At 25.3% G+C, this 18,145-nt stretch overlaps 2 protein-coding genes across 2 annotated transcripts in view; both read right to left on the bottom strand.

Moving 5' to 3' along the window:
- The window catches only part of LOC126899985 (cathepsin B-like), a 100,535-nt gene that overhangs the window by 25,006 nt on the left and 57,384 nt on the right, over positions 1–18,145 (bottom strand). The gene's annotated exons all lie outside the window — the stretch shown is intronic.
- On the bottom strand, positions 8,459–16,746 carry LOC126899995 (uncharacterized). Its single transcript, XM_050675333.1, has 3 exons — positions 16,596–16,746; positions 13,049–13,132; positions 8,459–8,865 (listed from the first exon to the last, which is right to left on the bottom strand). The coding sequence occupies exons 1-3, from the start codon at positions 16,645–16,647 to the stop codon at positions 8,525–8,527; spliced, it is 477 nt and encodes a 158-aa protein (XP_050531290.1). The 5' UTR covers positions 16,648–16,746; the 3' UTR covers positions 8,459–8,524.

The raw sequence follows: 18,145 nt of genomic DNA, 5'->3' as shown, positions 1-18,145 counted from the left end.
GAGAGCTGAGAAAAAGTGGCAACAGACATAAAAAAAAAAAAACACATTTTACATCGAAAGGTTCAACTACTTGTAAGACCCTTAGTAGATTCATTTAAAAATTCTACATTCATAAAATTACACAAAATCAGCGACAAGATTACCAGAATTTTGGATTAGACTGAATACATGACTCATGTCTACTATTCGCCGTCCTTTATTATATAACAACGTAAAGTCACTAAATGCACCAAATTAATATTATTTCTTTAGCTGAATAACTATGACATCAAAGCAAAAATACGTTTTTTAACTTACCAACGTTCTATTTCATAATTGTCTATTATATTTATTAGTTTCTTTGAGCTAGATGATATTTTTTTCAAATAATTATTTTCCAATAAACTCGAACTAAAAGGTACATTCGTTAGTGAGATATCAACAATATAAAAACATTTGAAAATTAGTCCCGTAATTAATTTAATATGAGACAATAATTAAAAAAACCAGTACACTTTGGACGAGGCGAAGTAGAAACCAGCATAGTATTAAAATCTATCAAATCGAGAATTTTAACACAAAATACCGTTAAATGGTTGTAACCAGAGTTGGGCATTATTCGAATAAAAAATTATTCGATTGATTATTTGAATAAAAAATTATTCTTTATTCGTTTATTTTTCATTTGATTATTCTAGATTATTTTTATTCATTATTTTAATTTTTACAATTATTCGTTATTCATTATTTTAATTTTTACAATTATTCGTTATTCATTATTCAACGAGTTATTCTACATTTTTTATTCATTATTCGGTTATTCATTATTCAATTATTCGTTATTCATTATTCTTCATAGTCGTGTTTATCTTAAATGATTTGTAGATAATTTAAAATTACAACTTAACTGAAAACTGAAACTAGTATTTTTTTCTTATTGTTATATTATCTGCTATCGATAATGTCAAAACCAAAAATCATAAATAATTTCTATAAGGCTAATCTAAATGGTTTAGCACTCGATATCGACATGTTATTTACCTGCGTTTTACTTCTTTAATAACATTTTTATATTTTGAGTATAAAGTTGTATTAAAATCAAATTTAAATTATAAATTACAAAATAGAAACTAAAAATTAAAATTAATTATTATTTTTGTCACGATTATTGTTATTATTATGTAAATTATTGTTATTGTTGTTATAATTATTTGCTTTGTTATGTATATTATATTTTTATCATAATTTTGTTACACCAAAATTGGATATTATTCACAATTTATTTAACTAATTTATTCAGAATAATCAATTTATTCACAAGTTAAATTATTCAGAATAATTTTTATTTATTATTCACAACTAAAACTATTTAAAATAAAATATTATTCTTTATTCACAAATTAATTAGTTATTCATACTTTTATTTTTTATTCATTAGTTTGATTTGTTTTTGCCCAACTCTGGTTGTAACGGGAACGAGAAATCAGGATTCGATTCTAGAGAGGGAGTCTGAGAAACGGCTACCACATCCAAGGAAAGCAGCAGGCGCGTAAATTATCCACTCCCGAAACATGGAGGTAGTGACGAAAAATGACGTTACGGAATCATCCTTTGTAATCGGAATGAATACTTTATATCTCTTAATTAGAACAAAGTGTGTTAATATATAAATTTTAATAGTAATTAGAATATATTAGGGTGGCCCTTAACCATATTTAATTTTTTGAAGGTTAAAATTTTGCTGCTCCCAACTCCTGATCCTGTTCGAATGATGAAAAAAAGGACTATGCAAAATTTCAGCTTAATCAGTTAAATTTGAGGCGACCTTCAAAGAGCTTGAAATAATGCATATTGATTAATTCCATTACAAACATGTATATTCTTCCCTAGATCCTAGTTTGTCCGTTATTTCTTAGAGAAATGTTTGTGGAATTGTCTGGTTTCCCAGCAATTGTTTAAAAACATTTCAAATCAAATTTCTCCAAAGTTAATTCTAAAAAAGTTTTAAAATATTATGAAAAATTAAGACACATTTAATTTTTAAAAATAAATCACATAACTTCGATAAGAGCAAAGCGTTTTTATTTACTATAATACTTTTGATAGAATTAAAACATAATGTAAGCGAAATAACAATAAATATTATTTTTTCATAAGTGAGGATTTAGTAGCAGTTGGGTATTTTTTGCGCTCTCCGGCAACAATTTGTAACAAAATAACACAAAATACCGTTACATGGTTGTAACGGGTAACGGGAAATCAGGGTTCGGTTCCAGAGAGAGAGTCTGAGAAACGGTTACCACATCCAAGGAAAGCAGCAGGTGCGTAAATTATCCATTACCGAAACATGGAGGTAGTGACGAAAAATGACGATACGGAATCATCCTTTGTAATCGGAATGAATACACACTGCATCTCTTAATGAGAATAAAGCGTGTTAATATATATTTTGTATAGTAATGAGAATATATATATACATGTAAAGCGACTTAAGTACGTAAACGTATCATGCACTAGGTATAGCCTTGTTTTGTGGTCGGAGGGAACGTTGTACCTAAGGTATAAACGACGACAACGGCGGTAGGAATATATAAATATATATACGTAAGGCGCATTACACGCGGGCGGTATTGGTTAGTCGAAATAAAAATTTGTTTATATATAAATATAATTGATGACAGGCAAGCGTGTACGGGTACGAAAACCAAAAATATGAAATTGTACAAGATTAGTGTTACAATTACAAGTGTCAAAATTATTTTTTCTCAGGTCCTAAGTTAACTGAAAATAATTTAGTGGTTAATGAATGAAATTAACTTCTAGTATGTAACTTACATACAGTAAGGTTTAATTTAACTAATGTTGAAAGGACATATACGTCTTTTAAACATTAGTTCCAAATCTTTCAAAGTTAAGTTGAAAAACAAATAACTTTCATAATAGTTTTTATTTTCTGTGGGCAGGTAAAGGGATAGATTTAAAAAACAAAATAATAATAACACAGTAGTGTATAATTAAAAATGCTACCTTCTAAAAAAAGATGCACTAGGCTATAGCCTACTTAACCCATTCCTATATGTCACTGGATACATAGAATTATAATATTACTTCTAAATTTGTTCTTTTTTTTTATAACTAACAAACCTTGGAATACTATCATTAAAATTTGTTTGATTTGATATGCTTTCTGTTGTAAAGTAAACAGATGATTCAACTGGTGAAACTGCCAAATTTATTTCATTTTTCCCTGGAAAAATAGATTTACTAGGCAAACTATTATAGCTGTAAAAAATTTATCAAATGTATCTTCGGTTCATACATATAGATTCAAGGACAGATAAGCTCTGATCTTGATAGCTATCATAACATTTCTAACTGGGAACCCAATTTTTCTCTTGTATTTGTTTTTCAATGATAAAAATACAGAAATAATTTAATAAGTCATTATGATGATCATTAATATTGTAACAATTTAAAACATTTTCAAAAGTTAAGTTGAAAAAGTTATTTTAAAATCCCTCTTATGTTAAAAAAAAAAACACCAAATGAAAGGGATATATCTAAGATATTAATAATAAAAAAATTGTTTGATCTATTTATTTTTCAAAAAGTTATGGCTATTTTTATCAAAAAAGTATGAAAAATGTTGAAATTTGTCGATTTCAAATCATAATTTTTTCGAAATTTGTTCAATTTACGGGGAACGGGGTAATTTTTTTCAATTTTCGAGAGTAATGTTTTCAACAAAATTCGATTTGTAATCTTTTGACATATGATTCATTAAAATCGGTCCAGTAAAAGCTGAGAAAAGTTGGAGACAGTTACAAAAAAAAAAAATATCATAGTAAAATTAATTTCTTCTCAGTTTCGCATCGAAGCTAAAAAATTTTGAATATATTCAAAATAATATAAAAAATCACAGGAACAACGATGAATTGCGAAGCGAAAAAATTTTCTAGTTGGGACACTATCTAATATTTTCCTATCAATGAAAAATCGTCTAACTGCCCTTTTATGGATCTGATTGAAATACAGCGATCGCTATTACATCAATAAATAATATAACTTACTTTGAATTTTTGTTATATCTTTTTTGAACTAATTGACTTGTAATTTTTTTTTTTTATTATTTTTATTACCCATTTAAAAAAACCTTGTACAACATCACACTTTAATAATAATTTTAGCCAAATGCTTGAAAATATTTCGTACAACTCGCGACAAGCAGTGCTGCAGCAGATACAACAAAATTAGTTTTGCTTAATTCACTCTAAGCACATAAAGCATAGTTGGGGGATACATTTATGATTTTTTTAATCAAATCAAAGGACTTGGCATGATATCTTTATTTACTAGTAATAGGAGAAAAGCAGATATTATATTGTCATCAGGAACGATAATTAATAAAAATTCTGAAAAGTAATAACAATTCAAAGATTGAGTGCCGCCATAATAAAATTGGTTCGCATGTGTCAGCAAAATTATTTAAAGAAATATTGATAACGTTTTCTTCGAAATATTGAGCAACACTGCACGCCGCACCATCATCTGTCAATATCTTTAAAATATAATCGATAGGAGCAGCACTAGTCGTCAAAAAAAAATCTACAAAAGTGGTCTAAAACATTTCTTAAAAGAATAATAATATATAAGTTCAAAAAGAAAATTTGTTCCGACGACGTCTCTTCTATGTGCAAATGGTTGTCGTAGTTAAAAAACACGCAATTTTGGTGTTAAAATTTACGATTTCATATTTTATTTTTTCAACTTAAATTTTTCTTTTTTTTTATTGCTATTAGTTCATTAAGGAGGTTATTTAACAATTTATACTCCAGGTCGGGTGGTTAGTGCGTCGCCGGAGAGATTCCACGTGTGAATTAAAAAGATGGCTTGGGCCGCCCTGATGTAATACCTAACGGCAGTTCCTTACGGCAATAATGCCGTAACAATGATGTCGCATATATGACACTTCATATATGCGTTCATGTGTTCAATTAGTAAATAATGAATAAATTAATAAAGTTTTCGTGTGAATGTTTTTAATTGTATTCTTTTTATCTTCTTTTTCTTGTGGCTTTTAATTCTCTTCAATAGTTTTTAATAAATTTTTTTCGTTGGAGTGGAAAGAAAAAAATTTTTTTTATGTAAATACTTCCCAAGAAAAAACCTTAATTACGTCCCTCCACTTATTCTATATTTGCAATCCATTAATATTTGTACATGGTGGAAATAGTTCTAAGAAACATGTTTAATGTAGCAGATAATGACTTTACGTTTATGATCTACACATTGTCTGTCTATCTTAATCGATTTTTTAGATGTATACTATTACAAAATCCAGGCTTATTTCAGGGGAGCTGCAGACCATTCCTATAGATTTCGGGATAGAAGTTATTTTTGGAATTCATTGCAATATCTAGTCAATTATTGAGTTCAATATTTCTTGTTTTTTTCTAAACAACTATGTATATGTAAGATATTATGAAAATATTTCTGGATTTATTATAGTTTATATTTTTTTTCATTAAATACACACAAACTGATGTCCTACAATGAAAATAATACTAAAAATACGCAAATATCTGTCGTATTTTTATTTTTTAATAATCCTTACAGTAACACTGTTAAATAAAAATGAAAAAATTTATCATACATGTTTTCAACATTTTTAACCCTTTCTTATAAATCATTTTGTTGGGCCGACAACAATTTTAGGATATGTGCTCATTGAGTTAATTTATTTCTATAAATTTAATTAAGTATTACGTTTTTTGTAAAAAAAAAAATGTTTTCTGAAGGACATTTTAAGGGTAAAATATAATAATTATATAGAAACCTCTTATTTTTTTAACTATTTAAGGGAGAATGGTCTAAATAATATCTTAACTGATCAATAATCAGTTTTCTAATATTAATTATTAGTTAATATAATTTTTAGTAATAGTTGAGTGGGATGCGCACGTGGACGACGCTACTGCAATTGGTTCAATTGGAGGTAACGGTGTCCTCAAACAGAATTGCATCTGTAGTAAAAACAATAATTTGTTTTTAAAGTTATTCATTTTTTATAAAATTATATTTTCTTTTATATTTAGCATTGTCAGAAATTATATAGTTAAATGGTTTTAATATCATTTTGACTCACTAAATTATTATTATTGTAAATTTACCAAAATGTTTTTTCTAATTACAGATTCTTCTAATATTTTTACATCTAAATCTGAACAAAAATATGTTGAGTGGTAAAAGTTAGTACAAGAAAATGAAGAAAAAATGTTAAACGAATGTAAAAATACAAATAAACTTATTTTAAATGTTAAAACAATTATGTTTGTAGTCTTAATAATACAAAAAAAGGACCGTATTTTAATAGAATGGGAAAAACAGAATGTGAATAAATGCATCCAAAAATGTTGTAAATATCTACTTCTTGCAGAAATAGCTATTATTCAAATAAAACGAAATGTGAGACAAAAATGAATAAACCTATTGACCTTAGTAAATCCTTTCTAAACATAATATATAAAAGTCTAAAAAAATGAAAATGTATAAATTACTTGTAAACATCTATCTGAAGATATAACTAAGCTAGAATCTTTTGAATTAGTAGTGTCCAATAATTTTTAAACTTAGAAAAACATTTTAAGAAAATAAAACTACAATTGATGATGATTGTTAATTTATTAAATATTTAGATAACAATTTTAAAAAATAATTTTCCAAGAAGATAATTTCATGTTTATTAATAAATGAAACCTATGAAATGTGGTATTATTATGAAAAATAATTTTTATATATATATATATAAGATTTTTTAATTTTTTACAGTCATTTTAAGTAATTGGTAAAATTTAATGTTTATCAACTTTTAATTTAAAGTTTTATATGTATACTTCATTTTTTTTAACATCTTGAACACTAAAAAATTGTTTTATACTTATTTATAATTAACTCATACAAAACAATAATACATAAAATTTAGTATATTTTTTAATTTTTACTGCAGCTTTTTACAAGTTGTGATGTCTGAGATGTAATAAAATTTTAGTGATGGAAACTATTTTTTGTTAAAAGTTATAGGGGTTTAAATTCGACGATTTCTGTTATACAAATAACTTAATTTTTTAGGACAAAATTTTATGTCATTCTTTTATTTACATAACTATATTTAAACACAAATCATTAAATACAAATTTCAAGTATTTTGCCAATTTTTACTTGTGTAGAGTTAGATACTGGCATGCATTTTATTGTGCTAGTATTGCTTGTTGACGTATTAATAAATATTTTGGAAACTTCGAAACATTTGATATATGCCTTACAAAAGGAATGGATATCTTGAGGTATTAATATATAATCGTTCCGCAACGTACTTTCACTCTAGGGTCCTAATAGTTGTAGTTGTAGGCTATGTTGTTTTTAATGGAGCTACGTTGGCCATATACGATTTATATCCTTCTAAAATGGCTGTTAGCGGTTTAGTTATCAATAAACATAAAATCTTAATTAACAACGATAACAAATTATTAATTTCTTTATAAATAGTATGTTTAACTATAACCTGACTGGATCTCAAGAGATGTTTGCCGGTAGTTCAAGTGAGGTGATGAGTCAACGGCAGCGGCGTACACAGAACACTGTTAATAATAATCGATAATCACAATATTGTGATTATTACAGATAAAGTATTATGTTAATGAATGAATTATTACGAGAGTGGTAAAATATCGACAGACTTCGACGAGTTTTAATTAATTAAAATAAGACTGTTTACACCCGCTCGTCGCATACTTATAGTTGGATTGTAGGGATGTTTGTGCTAATTAGGCTACTGGTATAGTCGTTAAATGTCAATTTTAGTGAAAGACAAATAATCTGTCCGTAACAATTCGATGACCGTTGCAGGTTTACGAACTAGTCTTTTCATAGTTGCACCAATGCCATCGCAAGAACTTTTCCCATGAGCTATGGCAAAGGAATTCCATTTTTTTTTTTTTTTTTTTACATTAAAATCATGCTCGTGGTTAAGCTGATTGACTCTATTGTTTGTTTGTTTCATAAACAATATCTTTATTTATCCATAATAATGTTATTTTCTAATAATCATTTCAGATTGACCACAATATAAAAAGTAATAGGTAATTATTAGAATCTTCTGCTTGAACTTTTTTTTATAATTTTTTTATTTATAAGCCCCTTAATAAAACTTTAGTAAATATATTTTTATAAAAAATTTAGGGTTCGTATTATTATTAATAACTAAGAGATTTTTCTAGGAGATTTTAATATTTTATTTTTTAATATAGAATTTAAAAATTATTACCATAATATATTTTTTTATCTTCATATTATTTTTACAATTTTCCAAGTCTATTGGTGTACTGTAAATTTGACTGATATATTGTTATGTAAATTTTAAAAACAACGCTTAACAAAATAAACATTATTTGTGCTTAACATAATTAAATTACAAAATACATAAATACTACGATGAATCTATTTACAAAAGAAAGAAGATCACAAGCAAAAATTAATTTATTGAATATTATCGTGTTTTTACTTGTCCCATTGTATACAACTGTCTCAGATGAGCTAATGTATCAGAGTTAACCGATTCTGATTGTAGAGACATGGGACTATTATCTTCGACAATGTCTTCATTATGTACGTCATCGGTGTAACCAGGATTCATCTGCAATCGCCATTTATTCAACCAATCAACTGGTTTATTTGATGCGACCACGTGTCTTTTTTTGGACGTTGTATCAGGAGTCTCACTTGATGGTCCTATTGGTCGTGTATGTGTTTGTGGGCCAAGTTCCACTTGGAATTGAACATCCGCATTTGGTCCAAGTCTAAAACCTACACCAAATCTCGAATCCGTTCCTAAAATCATAGAAAATCAATTCAAATATATTATAAATATCCAATCAGAACATTAAAACGGTTTTATAATTTTTATAATTGTGTGACTCAACTTCTCGGACGACTACTCGCCGAGTTAAATTTCGTCTTTGCTGGTTCTTTATATAAAATAAGTAAAGTTAATAAATTAAATATTAAAACTAAACAAAGAAAATTTTATGGACTGTAAGACTATTTTGTGTTTTATTGCTATTTTTCTAATATAAATAACACAAGATCTATTAAAAACTAATGTTAGTAGGTATCTAATTTAACAATTAACTAATGAACATAATACTAATCAATACAATATTTAAAATTATAATATCATGGTGATTCTATGGACATTGAACTGATGGCAGGTTACAATGAATCATACATAAAAAATATTACAAACGCTTTCTGTACAATTATATACTATGAACTACACAGTTGAGCCCGACGTAATCATCTATGTTCCAATATCACATAAAAAAATAAAGACAAAAAACTAAAATACTTTCACGCACACTATATAACACAAAAACTAACAGCGACACCTTTATCAACTGCGACATGTCTTACAAAACGCCATACAGAATCCGTAATTTTATTGCTGCGATGCACATCCAGAGCATGCGAGAAGGCGAGTAGGAGACGCCATTCGCGACCATCCACACACACACACTACCCTAACAGTAAAACCGGTTGGGGCAGATCGTTATCATGACGATAAAAAACTGAATCTCACCACACCATGCCGCTTTGGCAAAACCGAATAATAATAATGCGTAAAAAATATATATCATCAATAGACGATGTTTTGGATTAATTTAAATGTGTATTACATTTTTTAAATTTAATTTTGGATTTCCATTGGATAAATTTAATTAATTTAATTAAATTTAGATTTTTTTTCCAACGGAAAATATGAAATATATAAAATAAAAAAAACGGTAGCACAGTGGGGTCGCGGCATAGTGGAGACATTGCATAGTAGGGTCCAGTATAGATTTAATCTGACAGTGATTAAAATCACTATCATAAGAAACGCTTCGATGCAAATCTGTAGATAGTGTTTAATTTTAAAAAATTGATGGATAATTGCAAAAGCAACATCAACTTCTATTAAAATAAAATACAAAACCCATAATTATCATACAAAAATAGTATATTTTTCAATATGGTAGCCATTTGCGTATAGAAGATAGATCGTCGGGACAAATTTTTTTTTTTCATTTTGTAGTACATAAAATAAGCTTTAATTTGATATATGTTTAAAGGACGCAGTATTTCCGGAACATTTTCAAAAATTAAGTTGAAAAAGTTATTTTTTGTAAAAAAGTTACTATTTTAAATCCTCCCAGTGAGCAGAATAAGTGTTAGATTTTCAAAAAAAATTATATCAAATGAAAGGGAAATATCTAAGGTTTCAATACAAAAAAATATTATTTTTATTTGTTCATTTTTGAAAAAGTTATGGCAGTTTTAAGTACAAAAAACATCCCGATAAAATGTAATTTTTATCGCAAACATTACATTTTTTTTTAAATTTTCGACAGCCATTTGCACATAGAAGATAAGATGTCGGGACAAATTTTTTTTTTTCATTTGATAGTATATAACATAACCTTTGATTTGATATATGTTTAAAGGACGCAGTATTTCCGGAACATTTTCAAAAGTTCAGTTGAAAAAGATCTATGTTTTTTACAATATTTTAAGTTTTGAACGCCCCCTATATAAGGGGAAATTGTCCAATTTTAATAAAAAGTATGTCAAATGAAAGATGTACTTATAATGTATTTAGAAAAAAAAAATTTGTGCTGATATATACATTTTTCAAAAAGTTATAGCATTTTTAAGTTGAAAATTAAAAATCGAAAATCGAAAATTTTAACACAAAAATAGTGTTTTTTTAACTACGGCAGCCGTTTACATGTAGAAGAAAAAGTGTCGGGACAAATTTTTTTTTTTCATTTTATAGTACATAAAATAAGCTTTAATTTGATATATGTTTAAAGGACGCAGTCTTTCCGGAACATTTTCAAAAATTAAGTTGAAAAAATTAATTTTTGTAAAAAAGTTGCCATTTTAAATCCCCCCCAATGAGCAGGTTAAGTGTTAGATTTTCAAAAAAATTATATCAAATGAAAGGTAAATATCTAAGGTTTTAGTATAAAAAAAAATTATGTTGATTTGTTGATTTTTCAAAAAGTTATAGAAGTTTTAAGAAAAAAAAATGAAAAAATTTCGAAAATTAGCGATTTTTAAATTTGTAATTTTTTTGGATATTTCCCCCATTTGCGGGGAACGAGGGAAAATTTTAAAATTTTTAAGGGTAATGTCTTCAACTAGATACGATTTGTGATCTTTTGACGTATTTTTGAAAGAAATTGGTCCAGTGAGAGCTGAGAAAAAGTGGCAACAGAAAAAAAAAAAAAAAAAAAAAAAAAAAAACACATCATAGTAAAATTAATACCTTCTCCGCTTCGCATCGAAGCTAATAAAACGTTAAAATTTAAAAATATTCCGTATTATAAAATAAGAATTTAGAAAATTAATTTTATATAATCAAATAATTTCTGTATGATTGTATCAACTTTATTGTTTAACAGATATTTAATTATTTGAAAGTATCTATATAGATATAATACAAGCTAGCATTACGATATAATCAAAAAAAATTCTAAGAAATATAGCTGTATTTTCATTTTGTAAAATACAATTATCATTCTTATTTGGCCGACCCCGAGTAGTTGGGATTAAGGCGAGGTAATAAAAGACAATTATGATATTTATTATCCTATTATTAATTTTAAATCTACATTGTGTATTTTAAGATTAAGTAAGGCACGTACCAATAAACAATATACTTAAAGATTCAATGTTATATGTTTAATATTCTATAGTATACAGGTGATTTATTTATCATAAACCACTCAAATTATTTTTATTCTCTGAGTAATTAAGTGAGTTATGATAAAAAATCATTCTGTATAAACTTAAAAATAAAAAAATATAACACTTATAAAAAGAATAAATTTATTTATAAAAAAAAATGATGATGCTTCTAATTTCTATAAAATTTATAAATTAAAATAAAGACCAACATTATCCTTTTAAATAACTATGTTAATCATAGTTATAGTTCATCATAGTTATCATAGTTAGATTAACTCGTAAATTGAAAATTAACAATAAATTTCTTTAATATTTTCAAATTCTGTACTTATTATTCTCCNTGAAAATAAACAATAAATTTCTTTAATATTTTCAAATTCTGTACTTATTATTCTCCTAAAAGCTAACTTTTATTATCTCATAAAATCTAACAAAAGGAACCAAATTAGTATATTATCTAATTTTTGTTTAAAACTCAGTAAAAGTATCGAAATTCTATTCTTAGAAACCAAGCTTGAAAATTTATAAAATAAAAATTTGTACATTTTCCTCAAGTAAAAATAAGTTAAAAACCAAATAAAATATAAATGAACAACTGAAAAAGATTTTACAGGTTTTATGTAAAATTCTCGATGTCTCTCAAAATTAAGTTTATATTATTTGAGTATAATTTCATTGTGTAACAACATTGTTTTTTGATGAATTTGATGAATTGTTTTAATTTAGGTCAATGAGTTAATATATTAACTCATTAATTTAACAAGTATCTTGTACTGCAAGATAATATTCACTTAATCTAAATATATGTAAGGTTCTTATTTTATTGCTAATATTATTAAAAGTTATCAAATTAATGCGAGTTCTTGCAATTTGTATTGATTCTCATTAATTCGCACAAAAGAATAAAACCAATCCAGAATATACATTTACATGGTAAATAACGATCTAAATTGGAAGTTTAGATTTTTAGTTAATAATAAGAAATTTACTCATTTTTATTTTGATATAACTCGACCATTTAGTTTATACCACAATTATAGATACTTATTGTTACTACAAGTACTTTATTAGTTATATTTTCTAAATCTTCCTTAATAAATCAAATGTTATTTAAAAAATTGAAAACTTATTGTTACCAATAGAAGATTATTTTGTACTTGCTTACAATAACTTGACATTTGTCCGAAAATTAATACAACATTCATTATAAGCACATAACACATTTATCACCTATANACAACATTCATAACAAGCACATAACACATTTATCACCTATAATTACCTTTTTTAATTGGTGGTATATTGCTGTAAACAAGTGACAATAACGATGGTATTTCTTCAGGAACAAATATAGTAGAGTTAACATCTGAAAAAAGACGTATTTGTAGAAGTATATACAATAGGATTCTTAATTAAATATTTTTAAAGTATATCTAATCGTTCGTCATTATACTAAATTATAATACAAAATTAATAAAATCGATTAATAAAATTAATGTCAAACTATGTGTTTCCTATTTAATTCAATTTGTTTGTTCTCAATGGTTATTTATTTTTATTAATAGAATTGTTAAACAATTATATGTAGCTACTTGTATACAAATTTAACGTAGAATAAATTAAGTAGTAGTAAAATTTACTATTGAATCAAAGTTCGATAAAATACTATTATACAAAAACTACTAAAAATAAAAGTATTTTTAAGTAATAACAAATATACGAAAACACGGAAATTTCAAAAAAAATTTCGTAATAAATTTCTAAAAAATATCGAAATTTTCATATACTATTTGGTTTTTTTTATAGTTTTAAAATCTAAATTTTTTATTGATGTTATAGATATTCATGTTTTCCAAAACTTTTTGCGCTAAGATCGACCCCTTTAAATCTGTATACAAAATGTATATTTATGATATACGAGAATTAAAAGTATTTTAATTTAATTAATACAGGAGGAGTTAAAATAAAGTGCTAGATATCATAACGTATACCCAAATTTATTTTTAATATTCATTTATTTTAAAATATATATTTTTATGTTACGATTTTTCGCGATTTGCTGATGATCTTAAAATTGATATGTCAATAAAAACTGAAAATTTGTTATAATGATTATTATCTGAAATTAAATGTTGAAAAATGTGTATGAATTTGTTTCTTTAAGATTAAATCGTTATGTTTTGATTATCTTTTTGAAAGTCATAAATTAAAATATATAAAGTGCAAGTTATTTTTCTTACGTAATCTAGTGTTTAAGTTAAGGTCAGAATACTCTTTTGCATTTTTATCATCGACATTAAATTTAAACTCTTTTGTGTCTAGGCGTAAATATTAAGATATTAAGTTTATTTTTTAAATTTTAAGTAATAGTTTAAACTGTCCAGAAATGTGAGAATAAATCAAATAAAAAGCCACATCATTCAATTTACGATCAAAATCTACTTTTTACCAGTCATTTTAAATTCAATGTTCTAGTTGTAGTGACCCTTTAAATCGAATGCTATTATCTTGTAGTAGATTGGTTAGATTTTGATTTTAATTTTAATTCTGAATCTTAACTTTATAATATTTGTGCCTTGTTTTAATATTAGCTTACAATTATTATTAGTATTTATTTATCTGTTATTATTATTATTTATAATACGTTAACTTTAAATTAATGCTTGGTTTATTGTAAAAGCATTCTTTTGCCTTTTTGGTGAAATAAATATTATTATTAAATATTAAGATAGTTTGATACTATAATACTAGTGGTATAAAGCTTTTTTTTAAAAAATGAATCTATCTTGAAATATCTAATATAATTTTTTTTTAGCCGGGAGAAAAAAATTAAAAAAACTTAGCTTAGACTGTAATCCAAGAGTGTAAAAATTTACTCATAAAAAGAACAATTAAAAGTGTAAGTATGTCGAAAGTTATAAGAGATGCCTATTAAATCTGTTTCATTCTGTATAACAACGTCCTTGTCTTTTATAAAAGAGCACTAAATTATTTATTTATGTACACATAGTGTACATTACATAAAAAGTATATTTTTGCTTTTGATGAAAGTTCCTTATAGTTCAGTGCATTTATTTACAGTAACAAACAGTTTTTATTGAAAATTATCGTATCAAGTCCCTTACATTTTTATATATGTAAAAGTAAACCAAAATATAATTTCTTTATTAATTTTATAATTTCTCCGTATAAATTACAATATTAAATTATTGAATATTAATTTCATACTAAATTTAATAACTATAATTAGTATTTATTCATATATTAATTTTTTTAAATCAAATAACTACTAATCAGGATATAATTAAAGAAATAAGAGTTGTTGTTGCTTTTGGAATAATCCACCAATTACTCTACATGAAACACTATCTACAGATTTGCATCGAAGCGTTTCTTATGATAGTGATTTTAATCACTGTCAGATATCATCTATAATTGTTCTATCTATGCCTCGACCCACTGTGCTACCGTTTTTGGTAGACGTAATCTTCATTTATATTATTGATTAGGAAACCTTAATCTCGACTGCATATATTTACTTGCTATAGAAGGATGCTAAGTATAATTTGGATGGACAGAGTAACCGATGTAGAAGTACTGGAAAGAATATCAGATGGAAAGTTACTATGGAATAACATAATCAGAAGACGCAACGAATGGATAGGTCATATAATGAGACACGAAGGATTGTTGAAATTGATAATAGAAGGAACAGTAGAAGGAAAGAACCGTAGGGGTAGACCAAGTTTGGAATTCATTCAACAGATAATAAAGGACCAAGGATGTGACTCATATGTGAAAATGAATAGGAAGGCGGATAAGAGGGAAGACTGGAAGATTGCTGCAAACCAATCTACGGATTGAAACCATAGAGAGAGAGAGTGTGTACATAGTTAAATAATTGTTAATATTATTTTATCACTTTTAATTTAAAATATAATATTCCATCTTGTGTATTCTTGAATAAAATGTTATATATTTCTATTTGAAAATAAGAAAGTAATTTAAGTATTAAAAGTTCTTTAAATAAATTTTATAAAAAATGATAAGCAATATAATATTAAGATCGCTTTCTTAAAAATTTGGATAGATGTTTTAATTGCAAACCTTGTCTAAATATATTATTACAACTTATTTACAAAGCTTTAGTTCAATAGTTTTCATTTATTATAATAAAACCACGACTGTGAAATTCAATTCCATTTAATAAGCTTAAAATAAGTAAAACAAATTTTCTTCAAACTTTTTGTCCTTCGAGTAAAAAGTAAAAGTAATTCGTGTTATGTATTTTACATTAAATCAAGTGTTATTTAAAATTAATAAAAAATACACATTACTAAGAAATAGTAGCCTTGATTATAACTCGTCTTAATGGATAAGGTTATTATTTTTTTTTTCGGAGGAATACTTTTACTTATAAAATTACACTCTAAATATATTTCATGTGCAGAACACTAATTTTATCCAAAGCGCAGTCCATTTATTAATAAGTCTATGTATTTTACTTGTCTGTGAATGACTATTTTCGAAATAACTGACAACTATGACGTGTGCAATGATGACCTAAATGCATGATTTAATCATGTGCGTCATTAAATGAATAAATGCAACTATCAATTACAAATATGAAACACGGTGTTATATCGAAAAACATTTACTATTGTACATTGATGATAATACGATTTTTTTTACTTATTATTAATTAATACATCATAAAACTGATATAATATAAAATATATTACAGAAAAATATTTAACACTGCATAAAACAACTTGCTCTAATTATTTTAACTTTATAAAAATAATATAATATTTATATGAATTACTTACAGGAAACCATTACGATTAAAGACAGCACTAAGAATGATGGCACATGGACCATTGTGAATAGCTGTTATGAACAAACTGTTTGATCAACACACACTCGCTAAACGTACAGGTTTCTCTTGCTCTAAGGACTTTCACTTTACATATACATGAATCAGTTTTATAATAATCAATGTTTACTTTTATAATTATTAATTTAATTATACATTTGGAGAATATAAATTAATCATACTTTAAAAGGACGATTTCCTTTCTCTAGCGATAGACTGAATACTACAGAACGTATAATTGGATAGTCTTCATTCATGCTTAAGCATAAATTAATGAAATTTTTCAATAATAAATATATAAAATGTTAACTTAAAGTTTAACATGAGATAATATTTTTGCTATGGAATGTAAAATAAATAAAATCTGTAAACGAAAAAATTTCATACATAATTAACAAAATAGAAACCAATGACATTCAGGTATAATGTTATTTAATGGAAACTCCGGTTGGATTTCCAGTTTTTTTTTTTCAAGCGAACAAATTTCACATTGTCAGATAATAATATCATAACATAATATGCAAATACTTACATATAAAAATTGATATTCTTCAAGTATTCGTTAAAAAAAAAATATTAGCTGTACACTAAATAATTTTAAGTTAACATTTTTATTTAAAAATAAGAAAACTGAATACGACGATAAAATTACAAAGATATATAAATTTATAACACATTGTTTTCGCTTGTACAAATCTAGTTTCTAATAATTTTTTATTTTCTTGTACTTCACTTGAAGGAACCAAAAAAATATTTATTCCTTTTATGTTTTCTCCACAATAATCATACATAGCTTTTGGAGTTAAAATATGGTTTTTAATAACACATTGTAAACTATATTTGGTGACTAGCCTTTTTGTAGTACCACCTACACCATCACTAGCATTTATTATCTTATGGTAAACATTTTGATGTCACTTTTCATTTAAATGTATTCCAATAGAACAGTCCATTCTTTATTTTAAAAATAACAAATGAAATGAGAATTTAAAAAATGTAGTACTATAAAATATAAAATTGATAGCAAAATTATGAATAAGACCAACTAAATAAAGTACATATATACTCAGTATACAAGTTAAACCCATTTATTTATAATTCTACCTTTATAGAGAGCAAATGGGTAATATAGGTAACGATATAAAAGTGATAAACATAATAAAATTAATAGTTTATCTGAAGATAAATATAATGATTTCAATTAGTGTAATTTAATAATAAATGATAAAAAAAAATAATGAACGATTTCTAGATTATATTGTGTATATACAAAAGTTGAAAAGAGACGTTATCGTAATTAAATTGCAGTACATTCAACCAATCATTATTCAAGTGTAATAAGGTATATTCTTCTCATTTAAAATAATTTTGAATAATATCCTAGAAAAATCTAACAAAAATTTAATATAATTTACATCTATAATTTATTTATTTTTTTAATTGATCATTAATATATTTTTCATGTACTCAATATATTGAGGAATTTATATATATATATATATA

This window comes from Daktulosphaira vitifoliae, unplaced genomic scaffold, assembly GCF_025091365.1.
Source record: "Daktulosphaira vitifoliae isolate Bord-2020 unplaced genomic scaffold, ASM2509136v1 Scaffold_2, whole genome shotgun sequence".
Classification (NCBI taxonomy): domain Eukaryota; kingdom Metazoa; phylum Arthropoda; class Insecta; order Hemiptera; family Phylloxeridae; genus Daktulosphaira; species Daktulosphaira vitifoliae.
The sequence above is the reverse complement of the archived record's forward strand: the minus strand, read 5'-3'. Positions and strand labels throughout refer to the sequence as shown.

Bases quoted from the DNA above. Each gene is read 5' to 3' on its own strand.
- LOC126899995 (XM_050675333.1), bottom strand. From the start codon at position 16,647: ATGGTCCATGTGCCATCATTCTTAGTGCTGTCTTTAATCGTAATGGTT. The intron at 13,133-16,595 runs GTAAGTAATTCA...GTCTTTTTTCAG, and splicing joins TTTAATCGTAATGGTTTCCT to ATGTTAACTCTACTATATTT. The intron at 8,866-13,048 runs GTAATTATAGGT...CTATGATTTTAG, and splicing joins TATACCACCAATTAAAAAAG to GAACGGATTCGAGATTTGGT.